Source organism: Notamacropus eugenii, chromosome 1, assembly GCF_028372415.1.
Source record: "Notamacropus eugenii isolate mMacEug1 chromosome 1, mMacEug1.pri_v2, whole genome shotgun sequence".
NCBI classification, from domain to species: domain Eukaryota; kingdom Metazoa; phylum Chordata; class Mammalia; order Diprotodontia; family Macropodidae; genus Notamacropus; species Notamacropus eugenii.
In genome coordinates, this window is record NC_092872.1 from 64,231,656 (window position 1) to 64,251,023 (window position 19,368).

At 36.9% G+C, this 19,368-nt stretch overlaps 1 protein-coding gene across 7 annotated transcripts in view; it reads right to left on the minus strand.

Moving 5' to 3' along the window:
- Window positions 1-2,643: 2,643 nt before the first annotated feature.
- STX17 (syntaxin 17) overlaps window positions 2,644-19,368 on the minus strand; it is a 72,681-nt gene continuing 55,956 nt past the window's right edge. For 5 of the 7 annotated variants that reach the window (XM_072604600.1, XM_072604617.1, XM_072604610.1 and 2 more), the window contains exons 5-8: window positions 9,308-9,426; window positions 9,179-9,229; window positions 4,612-4,698; window positions 2,644-3,652 (exon numbers count right to left, since the gene is read on the minus strand). In XM_072604600.1, coding sequence (XP_072460701.1) covers window positions 3,419-3,652; window positions 4,612-4,698; window positions 9,179-9,229; window positions 9,308-9,426 — 491 coding nt within the window. In that variant the 3' untranslated portion in view covers window positions 2,644-3,418. The remainder of the gene's footprint in view (window positions 3,653-4,611; window positions 4,699-9,178; window positions 9,230-9,307; window positions 9,427-19,368) is intronic. The other 2 variants (XM_072604632.1, XM_072604637.1) reach the window with 1 other exon arrangement.

Consider the following 19,368-nt stretch of genomic DNA (forward strand, 5'->3'; position numbering starts at 1 on the left):
AATGAGGTATTTTTATTTTTAGTAGCACTGGTAGAAACAAGTCAGTTCTAAATCCAAGAATTTACCTAGTCAGTCTCATTTTATTTTGGTCACTGAAATCTCCCCCCACCTCATTAACTTTATATATCTCAAAAGTAATGGCTTAAAGAGTGCCACCTAAAGGCAAAGCCTGGAGGATGCCCAAAGCATTAAGATAGATGATTGGGAGAGGAATAACATGGGAATAATCAAAAGGTGATGTAGAAAGAAAAAATGATAGGGAATAGCATTGAATTTAGCAAGAAAAAAAAAAGAACGTAGAGTATAGGGATGCCAGGCATAGAACGTGTGGGAAAATGGAGCCATTCCACAATTGGCATCTAACATCATCATAGCTAACACTCATACAGCATCATCTTAAGGTCTGCAAAGTGCTTTTACAAATATCTGATTCCCACAACAGCCTTGGGAGGTATGTGCTATAATCACCCTCATACTACAGAGGAGGAAAAGGAGGCAGGCAGTGACTTGCCTAGGGTCACACAGCTAGTAAGTATCTGAAGGTGTGTTTGAACTCAGGTCTTCTTAACTCCAAGCCCAGTTCTCTATCCATGGAACCACCCAGATGCCTACATGAAGTGCTCAGCTAACTCCAGAGGTGGTATCTTTATTATCCTCAATGCTCGGCACAATGCCTGGCAGCTACATTGTGGTACTTGCATAAGGGATTGATTGAATGTATCCTAATTTAAATGCTTTTCCCAAACCCTTGTGACATGGAAAAGATTGGAAAATTAAAAACAAAAACACAGTGCTCCAAGGAGCTATATGAGTACTTTCAGACATAAATACTAACACAATATTGGATTAAAATCTGGCAGGGTGATATCAGAAAAGACCCAATAGATATCAAAGCAGACAGCAAGTAATACAAGGACAGTATAAACAAGAGGAAATAGTGCTCTCTTTCATTAGACTTTGTATAACTGGTGAGAATGAATAAAACATGAATAATAAATCATAGTTCTTTCTAGATCTGACACTCAAGGCAAAAAGTAATGATGAACAGAAAGTCCTAGAAATAAACTCGATCCTAAAGAAATCAGCTCACTCTGATGTCACCTGACCCACTACCCTCCCAACAGCTGCCCTGGCCACTGCATAATGACATCATATGGCTGTGTATAACAAGCTCTGCTTCTCAGGGTGAGCAGAGACCCTTCCCCCTAGTAGTAGAAAGGCACTGCCTCTCTCCTCACCCAAAAAATAAATATTATAGACAAAGTGTTAAAGGAAGAGCAGTGGAGGGTTTTAGAAATAGAGGCTACCAGGAAGTGCAGCCCAAACTCTTGTGGAGTCTTCAGAAAGCTTATTAATATTAATTAAATATTAATTAATTTTAATTTAAAAATTAACTAATTAAATAGCTTATTAATAATCAGGGTAGATCCTTGATTGGCTAGATAGTGTTTGTGGTAAGAGGAGAAAAGTAGGCAGGCCATTATTTTTACTTAAGAAGAAATCTTACTGAGTGTTTTGTTCAAAAGGTCCTTTGAGAGCAAAGAAAAAAGTAACTTTTTTTCCATGATAGCCTTCCAAAGATTTTATGACTACTATTACAGACCCTCCAAATTTACTCTTCTCTAAGTTAAACATTCCTAGTATCTTCAACTGATTCTCATACAGCATAGTTTAGATCAGTGGTATCAAACTCAAATAGAAATGGGGGCTACTAATTTGTACATAAAGATCTCTGTGGACCACATATTGACTAAGTTTTAAATTGTAATATCATCTGTGTTTTATTGTATTTGTTAAATATTTTCCCAATTTCATTTGAATCTTGTGGGCAGCACGTGAATTTTGCAAGTTGCCTGTAGCTTGTAGCTCATACGTCTGATATCTCTGGATATCACCTATGTATGCACATAAACTTGTTACTCTCCTTCCAGAAATCTGCTTATAAGAACAGGATAAGGTACTGGAGATATGTGTCATGACTAGCACAGAATCTAGCAGGATTATCCATCAGACTGTGAGCTCCTTAAAAGTAGGCACTGTTTTTTGCCTTTCTTTGTAACCTTTGTTTGGCAAAGTGCTTGGGACATAGTAGGACCTTAACAAATGATTACTGACTGACTGATTTTCCTTATCAGCACACTATACTTCTATCAATGAAGTCTAAGAATGCATTAGCTTTTTTGACTTTCAAGTAACACTGCTGACTCATATTGATCTTGAAGTCTACTAAAAGTTCCAGGTCCTTTTTACATCAATCTGATGAGATAAGCAGGTTCTCTGTTTTCTTAAAATGTTATTTAGGGGGAACACTTCTCAGACAAGGCCTGGAGACCTGCCAGTTACCTCCAAGGAACACACTGATGTCCTGAGATTGAAAGATGCTGAAGGAAGGTGTCACCTTGGCTCTGTCCCCTCTATGACTTAAATATTAAAACATAATGGGAACTGGATTTTTTTTTTCTCTTGGAGGTTCAGAAAATAAAGTATGGAGAGAAAGAGCTATAAAGCGTACATTATAAACTAAACTTCTCACTGCAGGTGGATTGAACTGATCCTTTAAAGTGGAGATCTTTCCATAGGAAGAAAGAAGGATCCTAGAGGACTAGGGAGACGTACGAGCAGGAATGTCTGTGGCTGGCAAAATAAATCTCCAACCATTTGTTTTCTTTATTTAAAGAGATGCAAAAGAAAAAAGGGAGGAAAGAAGGCAGGGTCCAAAGTAATAAATTAGAAAGGTAGGGGATGCTATGACAAAAAAAAAAACAAAACAGGTTATGAAGAGGTATTGACTGTCTTTTCGTTCTTTTTACAGTTCTGGGCAGGGCGGGGCTGTGCTGTACCGGGCTTCATTCACTTCAGTAATCTGGGATTGTGCCAGACTGTAGCAGTCTCACCCATTGGACACATGCAGAACATGATGACATCTCAGTTGTGCCTCCACCCAGAGGCTGAGTTCCAGGTTCCTGATGAGAAAGGCTTATGGAGTAACCTTCATTTTCTTTTCTACAGGTTGAAATAATTTCCTACAAACTTGCCAATTCTTAAGGTCTTCGAGTTGGTAAATGAGGAAAGCATTCTTCTGGTATTCATTTTTTCCCTCCACCTTGAAAAGCACTGAGAAGCAGATTAGCATATGATCCTAGTCCTTGTGAAGGCTGTAACTCAGCTACCACATAGTCAGGTAGAAAATCTGTAACTTGTCAATCTTTGAACTTCACCTCCTGAATCACTAATATCCCAACTAATACCCTGTCAAATGACAAAATGTTTCCTCTGATCCCAATTCCATTCCAAGTGATTTGTCTACATTCTTTGTATCAATAAGTTTGTCTTCCATGAGCTGACTGTATGTCCATCATTGTTGGCAAAGGACATCATCAACACCGCTTACAGGGATCCTAACGTATCAGGTCTAATTTCAACTGGATTTTTTGTCACTTTGCCTAGGAAGATTTGGACAGCTGGAAGTGAGTGCAATCATTTCCTGTTTCTTTCTTTGTATCAGTTTTCCACCTGTGAAGCCCAACAACCCACCACCAACTGCAGCTGCAATTCCTGCCTTGAAGCCTGCAAATAGGCCAACTGGACCCCCTACTACTCCTCCAATGATTGCACCTGTCACAGGCAGAGCTGCCAGCTTGTATTTTGCAGCCTGGAAAGAAAAGAGAGAAAAAAATTCAATTTAGAAATGGAATTGAGAATATTTGCTTGTGGGGGTGTACACTTTCCCTTCATTACTCCTGGAAATGCCTCTTTATTGCTTAATGGTTAACTCTTCTGAATTGTACTTATAAAAAAAAAGGTGAACTCTTCCACAGGTAAGAAGACTGGGTGCTGCAACTCCTCATGACTTCAGGACTCAGATGGGTAAGGACAGAATGGATCACTTCAGTTGCCTGTAGCTAATAAAATAACTAATTCACTAATTATATGATGCGTTTATTTAAATGAATGGCAATAGCCACGGAATGCCAGGTTTTCTGTCACAAAACAATCACTGTGGGTCACGCACCTGAGATTCAAGGCGGGGTGGTAGGAGGTGGGGGGGGGGGGTGTCCCGTGTGGTCCCAGAGCTGTATAGCGTCTGGCAGGTTGATTCGTTTTGCCTTTCCTTGGTTCTTTTTTTTTTTTTTTTTTGGAGGGGCAAGGCAAGCTAACTGGGGTTAAGTGACTTGTCCAAGGTCACACAACTAGTAAGTGTTGCGTGTCTGAGGCCAGATTTGAACTCAGGCCCTCCTGACTCCAGGGCCAGTGCTCCATTCACTGTCCCATCTAGCCACCCCACCTTTCCTTGGTTCTTGCAAACTAGCTAGGGCCTTCTTTTTGATGATTCCTCTGAGCTATATAACAGAAGTGCCCATCACCAGAAGGCTTCAGTTTACTCTCTTTTTGCAAAAAGGAAAAAGAAAAAAAGTCCCTCTTGACAGAACGACTCTTGGGGTAGAATATTACAACAATCATTGATTTCTTTTACTACCTATGTGCCATTTCTTCCTTATTTCCTTAATTGCTGGTTCCCTCCACATTAAAGAGGGCAGATCAATGGGGTTAATACTGAAGATTCCTGGGAGGCAGAGGACCATTGATTTGTCAGCAGGAGTAGAGCCTTACCTTCCCCAAGTTTTTGGTTCCCTCTTCAACATTCACAGCAGCACTGTTGACATGGGCTTCAATGCTGTCAATCTTCTCCTGCTGAGACTAGATGCAAAGGAATTATGAGGGAGATTTCCTGCTGGGAAGCAGCAGTAAGCCAATACACACTATTTTAATTCCTGTAATCAGGGCCCTCATGTACTGTAGCCATGCAGTCTTAATGGTGGTTCATTAAGAGTATCTGAGAAAGCATACTGAAAAGTACAATTTACTTTTTTTTTTTAAAAAGGGAAATTTAACTACTAAGTAATAAAAGGGTAGTACCTTTATAGCCAAATACATCTTATATTAAATTGGGTTCTTTATTAATTAATGTGCTATTATCTGAATGAATGAACCAAATCCCAAGAGAAAAAAAGCCAAACAAATATCTAAGTGGCATGCTGTGTTTGCTGCAAAATACAATTCCTATTCTGGAATTGTGAAGATTGGGTTTAAAACAGGGACAGGTTACATTACAATTAAAATGCTAGTGAGGCAAGAAATACAAATTAATACTTCTGATCACTCTGAATGTGATATGCTTATTTTAACTACCACAAAAGGCATTTCCCCTTCTAACCTGCAGCAGAGTGCAAGTGAATGAACTCCGTGGTCTTAGGTTTTAATAGTTTAATACATCTTAAAATGACAAATTAAAGTATTTTAAATTTACAGAAATGAGAAAAAATAGCAAACTGATGAGTCAATGTCCACTTAAATGAATGCAATAGTCAAAAGAAAGTGGTAAGTACACAGCACAACAGGAATTGTGACTTTAAAACTGACAGAGATTGGAGTTAACTTAGTTACTTTGTAATAATTCAATCTTAAGCCAATCATAAGGTTTTAATACTGTATCTGAATAGCATCTTACATGATGCTTCAACCAGAGAACACAATTATAATCCCAGCTGCCATTCCATTATGGAGCATAAAAGAACAAACCAGCAAAGTCAATTCTTTTCCATCGCTGGAATGTTTTCAGTTGTTGACATTTTCTCCCCTTCATAGAACACCACATTTAAGGAGTTAATGCCTTTCTGGGGTTTGTTAAATCTTGTAATCGATATTTCTGCCTAAATCTCTCCACTGCCATACCTAAAGGGGTGTTATCGGTATTCCACAGGGCAGAAGCTCATATGCAACCTCTTCCAGAAGCCACCATTCTTTTTCACAGCCCACAAAACTGTACTTCCTAACACTGCCCTCCATTCAGAGTACTTCTCCCCATTTGTTGTCTGACATAACTTGGTTATGCCCAATGCACTCTCTTTTATAACATTCCTTCTCTCTTTCCCAGATATTAAGCCTCCATTTGAAGTCTTCCCTTTCAGAGCTTTTTGAGAACAAAGGACCTGGTTCTAGTGATTCCACCCACTGAACTCCACCCCTAAAAATATCCAAAATGTAAAGGTCCTACCTTACCTATTCACTCACAAACTTCTGGTCCATCATGAAGCCCAAGCTACTGAACTTGAGGAAAGCAGAAAATAAAATTTCTAACAAAGAACGCACTTCCATGCCTCCTTCCCCACTCAGGATCTTTACATGATTGCTACTAATTATTGTTGAATTCCAGGGTTCAGGAAAATATAAAGGAACTTCTCAAACATACTGGATACTGGATTGGACGCAGCACAGTGCTTTGGCCCAGAGCATACTCTTAGTAAATATTTGTTGAATGAATTATAGTTATCTTAAAATATCGGTGGATTAAATTAATTTTAAGTATTTTAAAAAACCTTTTGGAAATAACTGGAGATATCGCAGAAAAACATAAAGCAAAACCCAAGTTGTAAATTACTAGATGTTAGAGCAGTTTGAACTCTGCCACAATTATGAACAATTACAAATATCCTATCTTATTCTGGGGAACAATGAATTAGTCTTTAATGGCCCAGACCAGGACATCTCTTTAAAAACCAATATGGGCAGTCACTCACACCCCCAGATGCACTGTTTTATGAACCCAACTATCCCTTTTGAATCCTAAGGTCCTATTTTTAGTTTACCACATTGAATTCTATTCCCCCACTTGTTTATTCCTATCTGACTTCAATCCCTCATTGTGCCTACATACTTGTGACCGACTCTACAAAACTGCAAAATGGAGATGGAGTTTGTTGTTTCTGGGGCTAAGGGATTCTAGGTCCCTTAGCAGTTAGGTCCAAAGTCTAGCGAGAGTCTGGAATTAAGAGGCCTTTCTCTGGTTTTTCTCCATGCATACTTTCTTTATGTGAATGTTTATCAGTACTTTTAATATAAAACTAAATTTCCAAAGGAAAAAAATCTGATAGAATGACATTTAATTTTGGGCAATATTTCCCCCAAAGTAATAAATGTATATTTTTAATCTCATATATTCAATAAACACATGCTAGTTTTTGAAGAAAATGTACACAATTTGTTGGATATAATCTGCCACTATTGCCAGTGTCAAAAGATTCTGAATTTCTCAAAAGTGCGTGGAGCAGGTATGAGTGAGAGGTCTGTTAAATGAAGGATAGACTAACTCTAGAAAAGAATAAAAAAATGACTTGACAACACAGAACCGATGTGCCTTTCGGAAGTCAAAAGGTAATTCCACTACTTATATTGCAGGAATCCAGACCAACACATAGGATTGATGAGTTCCCCATCTTCAGGGAATGCCTCATCCTGACCCTAGGGAGGGATGTGATTAGATTTAACCCTAAGAAATTCCAACCTTTGTTCTCATCTCTGCCTAGAGATCCATAAGGAAAGAAAATATTTTCTTCACTCCATGAGAGAGTTGAAGGCTTCTGTGAACTTTATCAACAACTTTTTAAAGAGTATGGATCCAAAGACTACATGCCACTCTGTACTAGGTCTGCCATCAGACCCTACTAGAACTGAAGGCCTGTTCACATCACCCACCAAATGTCTCTGATTTGATGAGACCTAGTGAGACTTTTATTTCAAAAGAAAAAGATTACTACTTTTTGTTTCTAATAAGATCTTTACTACAATTATATACCTCACCCTTCTACACTCGAGAATAAAAAGGAGGGAAAAAAGCAGTTCAGCAAAACAAACCAACACATAAACTAAGTCTGTAAGCATGTGCGATGTTCCAAACACAGTCCACCTCCACCTCTCTGTTGAAGAGAGGAATGATAACATTTTCTTATCTTTTGCTGTGGGAAAAACTTGTACTTTTACTTTTAGCTATGAATTGTTCCAGTTGACACATTTTCTTGAGGAGGAAGAAATGACCCTGGAGGACACTTATACTCACACTACTCCTGACTCTGGTCAGCTTTCTGATGATGAGGAGATCTTGCCACAATAATAGTTCACACTGCACAATCCTTGAGGATATCTTTTTTTGTTTTGTTTTTTAAAAGTAGCAGTGATTTGCCTAACATGTCCTTTCTGAGGCTCAGACTTCCTTGTTTTGTTTTTTTCAGGACCCTCCCTGATGGATGGACTATCTGCGGGTTATTGTCTATGAAAGAAAGATCAGACAAAATGAATATGTTCTTGGCTTCCTGAGGTACCAACAATAAGGTGACATCCTCATCTGGGACTTCAGAATCTTCTGTCAATAATGTTTCATATTCACAACATTCTTCCATTACACCATTTTCCCAAACTATGTTTGCAAACTCTGTACCTAACCCTAATGACAAACAATACTAGTCCATCACCTAGAGAAAAAAACAAACAGGCTACTATTTTTCATGGAGAACAAAGTCTAGCCGTCTCTATATAACCACTAACTTTAGTATCCCTTCCAGAAAACTCAAATATCAGTATCATATGACCTTTGCTACTATTCATCAACCCTCTGTTGCAAATTTCAAGTTGGGTACTCTTTTCCCTTGCCCCTAACATCTTCATGTCACCTTAAAATTCACGGTATCTTTCTATGTCCGTCCATACCAGATTAACTTTTGTGCAAAAAGGTTTACTACTCTTAAGCTCCCACTGATAGAATAAAGACAGGAAGAGTGCTGGGTCTCATGCACTTCCATGGACAGAGTCCCATCCTAGGAATCAGGCGTCCTCGTTTCCAATTCCATCTCAGTTTCTAAATAGTTACATAACTTTTGGTGATCTCTTAAGTTCCTACCAAGTGGCCATTCAGCTTCTGTTGGAAGATCTCCAGTGATAAAGAACTCACTATATACAGGTCAGACCATTACATTCTTGAACAACTACAAATGTTAAGAAGTTCTTCTTTACTTTGAAACCCAGGCCTACTTCCCTATGTTTACTTATTGGCCTTAATTTTCTCCCTTTAAGCTAAGGAAGATTTTTTATTGGTGGAGAGATGGACGAGTTGATCATGTTTATACACATCATAAGATCATATCTGAAGACAAAGATCATCTTTCCAATCCTCCTGCTCTAAGGCTCATCTCAGGCTACACCTCCCCTTTCTACCAGACATCAATAAAGTCTTCAAATTTTTTCTCCTCCTTACTGGTCTGGTTAATATCAAATGCCTAGAGATAAAAGGCTTCTATGATGTCATCCTAAAAATGCTGAGGTCAAAGCAACAGATTTTTATACTCACATTCACTAGCAGAGAGAAATCAGTAATTAGCTGGTTGAGTTCCATCAAATCCTAAACAGAAAAAAAATGGATATTACCTTATTTTCATGAATTATGGTCAATAAAAAAGGAAAATGCTTCTTAACATACCGCTTCTAGAGTTTCCCAGGATTCTGCAGCATTTTGATCTTGAGGAATTTCGGGCAGGGATGAATATACCTGGACCAAACTCTGGGGACCAGCTTCAGCTCCGGCAGTGTGAAATGCTTCTGATTGAAAACATTACCACATGTATAAGTTTATTTACTTTATTAGAAAAAGCAAAAGCGTAGAATTCGTAAAAACTTTTTTATGACTGATTCTAAAATGTACTTACTACGTAAAGTCATTAATAATATTACTAACTATCTCTATACTGGTTCAGATTTATATTAAAATACTTCCTTTTAAAGAACTTCATTGGTACAGATCTTGCTATCTAGGTTTGTTATGAAAAGAAGATGTTATAAAACTCAATATCTAAAAGAAGGCTGAATGACCACTAACTGTCATTTCATCAGTTAGAGGTAGCTGTGGAGGAGGAATTGTACTGAACTATATTCTGTCTCTTTAGGGCCTAGGAAAAAAGGAAGGCCTCTAGTAACTCATTATTTAAAACACATATAAAATATGAATCAATTCATGTGGGGATATTTAACCTGGAGAGGAGACAACTGAGGGAGAGGGAAGGAAGGATAGCAATTTTCAAATCTCTGAAACATTTACATATATAAAAATTAGCTTCATTTTGTTTGGTCTTACTGGATCACAGGCCAATGTGTGCAAGTGAAAGAGAGGTAGATTTCAAGTAGACAGAAGGAAAGGCCTCATAATGATTAGAGCTATTTGGAAGTAGAATGGGCAGCTTGACTTCCTAGAGGTATTGACATGGAGGCTGGACAATCACTAATTGGTGATGTTGAAGAAAGGATTCATATTTAGGTATGGTTTGTACTTGACCTATGATGACCTATGAAGTCCCTTTCAACTCTCAGAATCTGACTCATGCCATGTATTAAATAGGGTTTTGAGGAAAGGGGCATTTAGAAACAGATACATTTATCATTTTACACACTGCTTCCTATGATTCTAACCATTTCTTTGGCTATTTTAGTAATACAAATTTAGCCCACAAAGAGATTAAAATTTGGGAATTGCTGCACAACAAGAAGAGTTAAATAAATCACATGAGAAGACAATGAATCTAAAAATGGAAAACGAACCCACATGTATAAAAATATTTATAGCAGTTCTTTCTGAAAATTGGAAATTGAGGGGATGCCCATCAAGTGGAGAATGGCTGAACAAGCTGTGCTATATGAATATAATGGAATACTATTGTTCTGTAAGAAATGATGAGCAGGCAGATGTCAGAAAAACATGGATGCTGAGTGAAGTGAGCAGAACCAGAGCAATGTACGTAGTAACAGCAGCATCGTGTGATGACCAACTTTGTTAGACTTAGCTCTTCTTCGCAACGCAACAATCTAAGACAATCCCAAGTGACTCATGGTGGAAAATGCTGCCCACATCCAGAAAAAGAACTGTGGAGTCTGAATGCAGATCAAAGCAGACTGTTTACTCTCTTTTTTTCCATTTCTTCTTTCTCCTGGTTCCTCCCATTGGTTCTAATTCTTCTTACACATGACTAATGTGAAAATATGTTTAATATGAATGTAGAGCCTATATCAGAATGCATGCTGTTTTGGGGAGAGGGGATAAAAAGGAGGGGGAGAAAATTTAGAACTCAAAATCTTATGAAAGTGCATGTTAAAACAAAATATAAACTAATTTTTTAAAAAAGAAGAAAATCTCTTATATGTCACTTATTGATGTGGGTACCTTTTAGTCACCCAGTTCAATTGTTTAATTCAACAAACATTTAAATGTTTACTATGTGCAAGGTCTTATGCAAACGGAAAAATGAAAAAAATGACAGTATGTGGGGAGAACCAAGATGGTAGAGTACAGAAAGTATAGAAAGAGGTTCAGCAAGTTCCTCCCTCACACAAAACCAAACCAAAAAAAAACCAAAACAACAAACTCCAAACTCCTTCAAACGGAGCTAGAAAATGCATCAGATTAAATCTCAATAAAAGAAAAAGTCATAGTGAGTAATTTTCCCACCCAAAGTCAGCACAGGGAGAAAGACACAGAGGTCTGTGGATACTACTAGAAGGTCTAATGAGGAGTGCACCAGGAATATTCTAGTGTTCAAGGACTAAAAGAAGACTGAGGCTGTGCAATAAGGCAAGATAAGGTCCATACCAGGGCATCATGATCTCATACAGGTTTGGGAGCATGTTCCAATTGGCAGCTTTGTTACTCCTTACTGAGTTCTGGATCACAGATCTAGGGTGGATTGGGGAGAAGATATGCACCCTAAAAGTATTAAGTAAATAAGGAACAAGTTGAGAAGTAAATAAGTGCTCCATAGTTTGGACCCTAGCAGCAAAACAGCTTCTCAATTCTAACTTCTAGCCCAGTTTGAAGCTTGCAGAGGAATAACCATAGCACAAATGGGAAACCTAGAGTTCTGTCATACTGAACCAGAAGGACTTTGCAGCTGGTTTGACAGTGATTGACTACAGAAGGGGTCTACTGAAACTCCAAAGAAGGCAAGCTCAGAGGCCTATAACTCAGGCCCAAACCCAGGTCAGGAACATGCAGAGCTTAGAACAGAAAGGCACTCATTAGACTTTGCCCCAAATCAGAACATTGTGGGAACACTAAAAAGCTTGCAGGTCTCCAATCTAAGCTGTTCCTGAGATCCTGAAACAACACAACACTCAATACCCCAAGAAAGCAGCAGCAGGACTGACCAGCCCAGATATATCCTTCAGAAATGTGCAGGGTATGGCCCTAACATTTTTATATTAGAAAGTCAGGAAGCAAGTTGGAAGAATTAGCCAAAAAAGAATTCCACCATAAAAAGCTATTAAGATGACAGGGGATGCTTGAGACATAAATCCTCAAGAGAATCACTCCAAAGAATCTACAAGCAAAGAAAGTCTCCAAGTAAAACACAGCTTGGGCACAAATTCAACTAGAATTCTTGGAAAAGATGAAAATTTTTTTAAAAACTTTAAAATGTTTTTGTAAATAGAATGAGAACACAAGAGAAAAAAATAAGGAAAGAAATGAAAGCAAAAGAGAAAAGAACTAGAAGGGGAATTAACAATTTGACACAAGGGGTACAAAACCTAGCCTAAAAGAAACAATCTCCCTGAAAACTATAACAAACCAAACAGAAGCCAATGACTTCATGGGCAACAAGAAAAAATAGAATAAAATTTAGGGTATCTCAGAACAAAAACAAGTGACCTAGAAAACAGATTGAGGAGATGAAATTCTGAATACATGAAAGCCATGACTAAAAAATGAGGCTGAATATTATATGTCAAGAAATCATAAAATTGCCCAGAACACTTAGAACCAGAGGGCAAAGAAGAAATAGAAGGAATTTCACCAGTCATTTCATAAAAGAAATAGCAACATGAAAACTCCCAGGAATATTATAGCTAAAACCTAGAGCTTCAGGGTCAAAGAAAAAAAAAAGCAGTCTGAAAGAAAGAATTAAAGTTTCAAGGAGGCACAGGGAAGATCACACATGATTTAGCAGCCACCAATATAAAGGAGCTAAGAGCATGAAATACAATATTCCAGAAAGCAATGAATATAGGCTTACAGCCAAGAATCACTTACCCAGCAAAATCGAGTATAATTATACAGGGGAAAAAACAGACCTTTAATAAAATAAAAGGAGTTCCAAATATTCCTGATGAAAAGGCCAGAACTAAGTAGAAACTATGATGTGCAAACATAAAAAGAAAAGCATGGATGAAGAAAAATCGTAACAGATAAAACAAGGATAAACTAATTATATTCTAATATGGGGAGATGATATATGTATTCCCTCTGAACCTTATTTTCATTAAGGATTGTAAAAATTATACAGAAGACCTGGGAGTAATCCTGTTATGTATTGATGATCTTAAAAGAAGAATGGAAAGGGAGGGGAACAGGAAGACACAGAGCAGCAGGGGAAGAAAAAGGAAGGTTAGGGAAAATTATTTCACATAATTGATGTGTACAAGGGGAAAGGAGGATGGGGGCAGGTAACAACTGAACCTCATTGTCATCTAAACTGGTCAAAGGATGGGAGAATACACAGAGAGTTGGGTATAAAAAGACATTTCACTAAACAGGTAAATAGGGAAGAGAGAAATAGGGAAGTAGGAATTAGAGGGAAGATAGGTTAAGGAAAGGATTAGTTCTAAGCAAAAACAGACTCTAAGGATACACAGAGACGGTGGCAAAGACTTGGAAATAGAGGGAGTGGCCATCAACTGAGGCATAGCTGAACAAGTTATATTATATAAATGTGATGGAATGCTAATGTGATGTAAGAAATTATGAAGAAGATAGTTTCAGAGAAACCTGGAAAGACTTGTATAAATTAAGGCACCAAGAGAACAATGGATATAGAGAAAAAAATATTGTAAAATTAAACAGCTTTGAGGAATCATGATTCCAGATGACTAATGATGAAACATGCTACCCACCTCCTGATGGAAAGGTGAAAGAAAGGCTTAGAGGATAACAAGGGGCACATTTTTAGGATATGGTCAATGTGGAAATTTGTTTTGTTTGACTATATATGTTTATAATAGTTGTGTTTTTCTTTCTCATTAGGAGTAGGAGGAAAAAAAGGAAGATTTTTGCTGATAAAAAAAATGACCAAATAATGAGTTTTTTCCTTAGGTAATTTATACTTTCCACTTTATCAAACATTAGGTTATTAAATTTCATTGCTTCTGATTCTACCTTGTGTAGTCTGTCCCACTGATCTATCTCTGGCCCAGGACCGGCACTTCAAAGAGCTCCCATGCTGGCGCTACAGGGTTAATTTTTGTTAATTTTTGTATTTTATGTTGCTGAGGCCCTGGAAGAACAGGGGAATGGGATGTGTTATTGAGCTCTAATTCAGGCCCCCTCCTCTATCTATTCCTGGTTCTCCTGCAGAGACTTTTGCAGCACAAAATGCTGACCACCATGATGTTGTCTGTGTGGTCAAAGTCAGCTTCCTTTGGCCAGCTGTAAAGACTAGAGGAGCTGAACTCTGAAGCCTAGTTAGGATTTCCACAGCCTTGGAAACTGGGAGGGGAGACAGAGGTGGGTTTTGAATTTTGTAGCTAAACCTTGGAGGTAACATGGGGGGTACTGACTCAGTTCATAGTTTTGTTTGACCTTCTAATGGATTCCAGGTGTCCTAAATCATGGAGAAAGCTTCATTATCTTTCATTCACAATTCTGGTATTGGAGAGATTTAAGGAGATCAAAGAAAATGTCTAGTCCTCCCCTCCATCATAAGATGATCACATGACATGGAAGTTCCATTTATTGTTTTTTACAGCACAGTCATATTCTATTATATTCATGTGCCACAATCTGTATAGCCATTACCTAATAAATGGGCATCTACTTTGTTTTCAGTTCTTTGCTACCACAAAAAGTACTGCTGTAAATATTATGATGAATATGGAGTCTTGATTTCTGTCAGTCACCCTCTGGGGTATATAACGAACAATGAGATCTCTGGGACAAAGGCTATGCATATTTTAGTCACTCTATTTGCATAATTCCAAACTGCTTTTCAGAACAGTTTAATTCACAACTGCACCAATAATATATTTGTGTGCTCATCTTTCCACACCAATTTCAACACTGATTATTCCCAAGCTTCATCATCTTTGCCAGTTTGCTGGGTTTGAGGTTAATCCTCAGAGGGTTGTTTTGATTTCTATTTTTCTTATTAGTAATGATTCTAAGTATTCCTTCACATGATTATTAAAAGTTTCAATTTCTTGTAAAACTGTTCATATCCTTTACTTACCTATTGGGAATGGCTTTTGGACATGTATTTCTATTGGTTGTTTATATATCTTGAATATCAAATTCTCATCAGAGATATTTGATACAAAAGGTTTTTTTCCTCAGCTCATCCCCCTTCGCTTGTTGTGCAAAATGCACTAATTTTGTTGTGCTAAAAGCTTTGAAATGTAATGTAATTAAAATAATCTATTTTATCATTTGTAACTGCTTCTATTTCATTTGGTTAAGAATGTGTCCCCTGCTCATACCTATGAAAGACATATGATCTGCACATTCTCTTCTAATATATCAGCAGATTCTAATTTTTAATGGTATAATTTATAATAATGAATATATTGTGAAATAAGGTATAAAATGTCGGTATAAACCTAATATCTGCAGACTGCTTTCCAGTTTTCCCAACAGTTACTATCATATAAAGAGTTCTTTCCTGGGTAATTTATGTCTTTCAGTTGATCAAATGCTGAGTATATCTCATATTTCTTAAAGGGGAAATATATTACAGAGATGTAGAACTCTGTTTACTTTAAAAAATGAATATCAATAATTTCTTTTCCTCTCAAGAAAAACTCTATTTGACAAGTGATCTCTAAGAACTGCTCAGGAAGGCTAGGATAACAATAATTTAGTAGAATAAAAAGGGATAATGTAATGAAAGGATAACTTGTAGGCTTGTCAGAATTGACAGTGTTCTTTTAATTGTGAACCTTAAGTTTCTTGAATAAGCTTTACTTGATTTTATGATTTAAAAGGAAGAGTAAAAACATTACTGACACAAATTAATTTTTTGCATTCTATCACAGTATCAATGCCCTGATATTTAAAGATCTCTAGCTGGTTTCATAACTGCTTAAAATAGCAATTTCATATTATATACTAAGTTATATATAATATTGTATATGAAGTTATATATAATACAAAGAAATTTTCATTTTCGTTTCAGTTCAATACAGAAATTACCCTGTAATTTCATTCCACTTAAAATTAATAATATAACATGAAACCCCGTCTTCAACTTCTTTGAGAGTTCCATCATTTCCAGGAGGAGGACTTTACTATATATTTATTTTAATACTAAAAAAATACATGCTGAGGCATTTATTTTGCTGCTATTCTAGACATTCAAAAAAAAAAAATCTGCGCCATTAAGATAGACAAAAAATATATTAGATTCCAACAGGATATACAACAATAAATAGGGAGATAATAACCACATAAAAATTATTCATTTTAAAATGCAGAGACAGGAAATGTTTGGCATTTTAAACAAGCACAAAACTTCTCTCAGTAATAATTTAAAAAACAACAAAAAGCTTAAGCCATTTGCGTCTTACTTAAAACCAAACTACGTATACATCTTAGTTCAAAAGGTGGCTTAGAACAAAGAAGTCCATTCTCTTTCACAAAAATGTTGTTGTGAACTTGAAACACTGAATCAATTTAAGGCATGACTGGCAGATAAAACCTAGCCAATCCAATTTACTGTGATCTTCATAATTCATATATTCCAAGTTATGTTATAAAACACCATCTCTGTGATTGGACCCAGTGACTGAATTTTTTTTAGACTGTTACGTAAATGATGAGGTAAAACACAGAGACAGATTACCACTGCAAGAAAAGAAGACAGAAGAATTCTTATCTCAATCACACAAGGTATAAACATGCAATTGTTTGGTATGACTAGACATGGATTAAAGTTTCCTGACACATTCTGATCTGACAGAGTATATGCAACTACAACTAGAAAAGATTAAGAGAAAATGTAACACCTAACATTCTCTCTTAAATTCCAGAATTTATTTTAAAGTTGCACTTCTTCTAACAAAAGTAAGGTGCAAGTCATTATTCTGGACTACATACAAATTTACCCTACCTAATAACATTAATTAGCTCCATAAAAACATTAAGGGGGACACTTAGGAACTGAGTTATAAATGTGAAGTACATTCCTGGGTGGTCAAAATTTAGACCAAAAAAGTTTAAGTCTAATAGATACTACGTAATTTTTATAATGGTAATATGGAGCCCCCCCCCCCCCCCCTATAAATTCCTCTTCCCCAGTTACTCAAGATTTCTTATCTAGTGGGTGGAGTGAAGGGCAGCTGCCCCATAAATGACCCTCTAATTCTCTGGCAGGTCTGGGAGAAGTGGAGCCATAGTGAGGGATGGCGAGGTGGGGGAAGGAAAGAGAAGAGATGTGGTGTGAGGAAAGGCAGTTTTCTTGACCCTATCCTAGCTCCTGATAAAACGCTGTACCTGCCTGTTGGGGCTCACCGTATTGTTTCTCTTCGCATCCTCTAGCGCCTTCTGAGGAGTATCTACTTCAGCTCAGTTGGGACAGATACGGAATAGCATAAGAGTCAATGTCCCTTGTGATTCACCAGCACCTCTGTGGCCACCAACTGATTCCTGTTTGACCTGAATATTAAATCTTCCTGGTTTTTACCTCTAAGGATCAGTTGTCAATATAAGATGGTGCTAAATACTAACAAGGACTGGTGAAAATGCACTATGTTACTATGAAAAAGGGGTTCTTAACCTTTTGTGTGTGATGAACCCCTTTGGCAGTTTGGTGATTTTTCAAAATAATGTTTTTAAATACATAAAAATGAGAGATATAGGATTGCAAAGGAAACCAATTATATTGAATACAGTTATCAAAATATAAAAGTTCCGAATTTACATTTCCCCCACCTCCCAAAATCAATCCATGAGCCACAGGTTAAGAATTCCTGATGTAAAATAACACTGATTAGGACAACAAAAAAATGTTTAATTAAGAGGTCCACAAGTCATTTTCCTGCCTCCTCCCAACTTTATCAAGAGTAATGATTTTATCAGGAGTCCATGAAATCATATTTAGATAGATCTAGAATGAACCTGAGGTATTATCTAGACCATTTTCTTCATTTTATACTTGAGAAAACTGAGGAGACTCAGAGAGGTTAACTGAATCATCCAAAATTGTGCACATGTGCGCACATAAACATAAATACACACACACACACACACACACACACACAAGTTATCAGAGATGGTATTTGGAACTAAGATCCTTTGGTTTCAAATCCAGGGCTCTTTACAAGGCAAGGTTATGTACAGAATTATGCATTTTTCAGGCAACCCTGTTATATCCCAAAGACTTTAATTATAAATATAAATTAAATTCGAGTGACTTTTTGTTTTCTATATTTTGTGGAGTTTGAAATATTCTCATAATCTAACCTTCTATATAGTCCCTTAGTTTAGGTTTAGTTAGGGAAAACTTCTGATAAAAGTATAAATCAATGGGAAGCGCTAACAGAAGTCTCCCAGAGTTGCTACTGATGATATATAATACAGAAGCCATCTGCATGCTTCACAAAACTGTTTTTCACTGTGTTATATATGTGACAAAATCTTATAACCTATCCAGTTCAACATTCTGGTCTCAAGTTTCCAGCAGTTTTAAGATTGGGTTCTTTTCTTTTGTTACCATTTGTTTAAAATGTAATAAAATTTTATTGTCATTGGGCAAAGTCTGTATGCTGGAGAGGGAGTACAGAAATCTAGAGAAGTGGAGAAGACACTGTGTCACCTTGAATGACTTCAAAACAGTTTCCCAAACATAAAACATATCACTTACGTGACATGTAAGCACAGTAGGTCCCTCACTGGGAAGCAATATACTAAAAATGAAGCTAGTGATAAAGGTGAGACAGTGGTATCTCACAGAGTGAGCAAGACTGACAGATCTGCTTTGAGAACTCAGACTATGGACAAAAGAAACATCCAAATCATAGTCAAGGGTGCCCTCTAAATTAATGAGTTTATTTGATTCTCTAGAAAATAAATAAATCATTCTCATCTCTTTTTAAATGTTTGCTGACAAAAAGAAAATTATTTGTATGTTTTTAACACCAATTACAGTAATATAATAGTTGTTCCTAAAATCTCTAGAGATGTTTCTGACTTACCTATCATAAAATAGATTTAATTTTAAATTAAGGCAAAATTATTTAAAGAATTTGAACGGTATACAATTAAGCATATGTGATAGCATTATGGCACTGAGCATCCAAAGCAAAAGAGAAGGGAAAAAGAAGAGGAAGAAAAGTATGAAGAATAGAAGGAAACCACATGAAGAAAATATGACACCTTTGCCCTAAGTCACAATAAAACTCTGAGGGCTACCTTTGGTATAGTGGGAAGGACACTGAATTTGGAGTCAGGATTTGAATCTTAGATCTGTCTTTTTCAAGCTCTGCGGTCTTAGGAAAGTCACTAAGACCCCC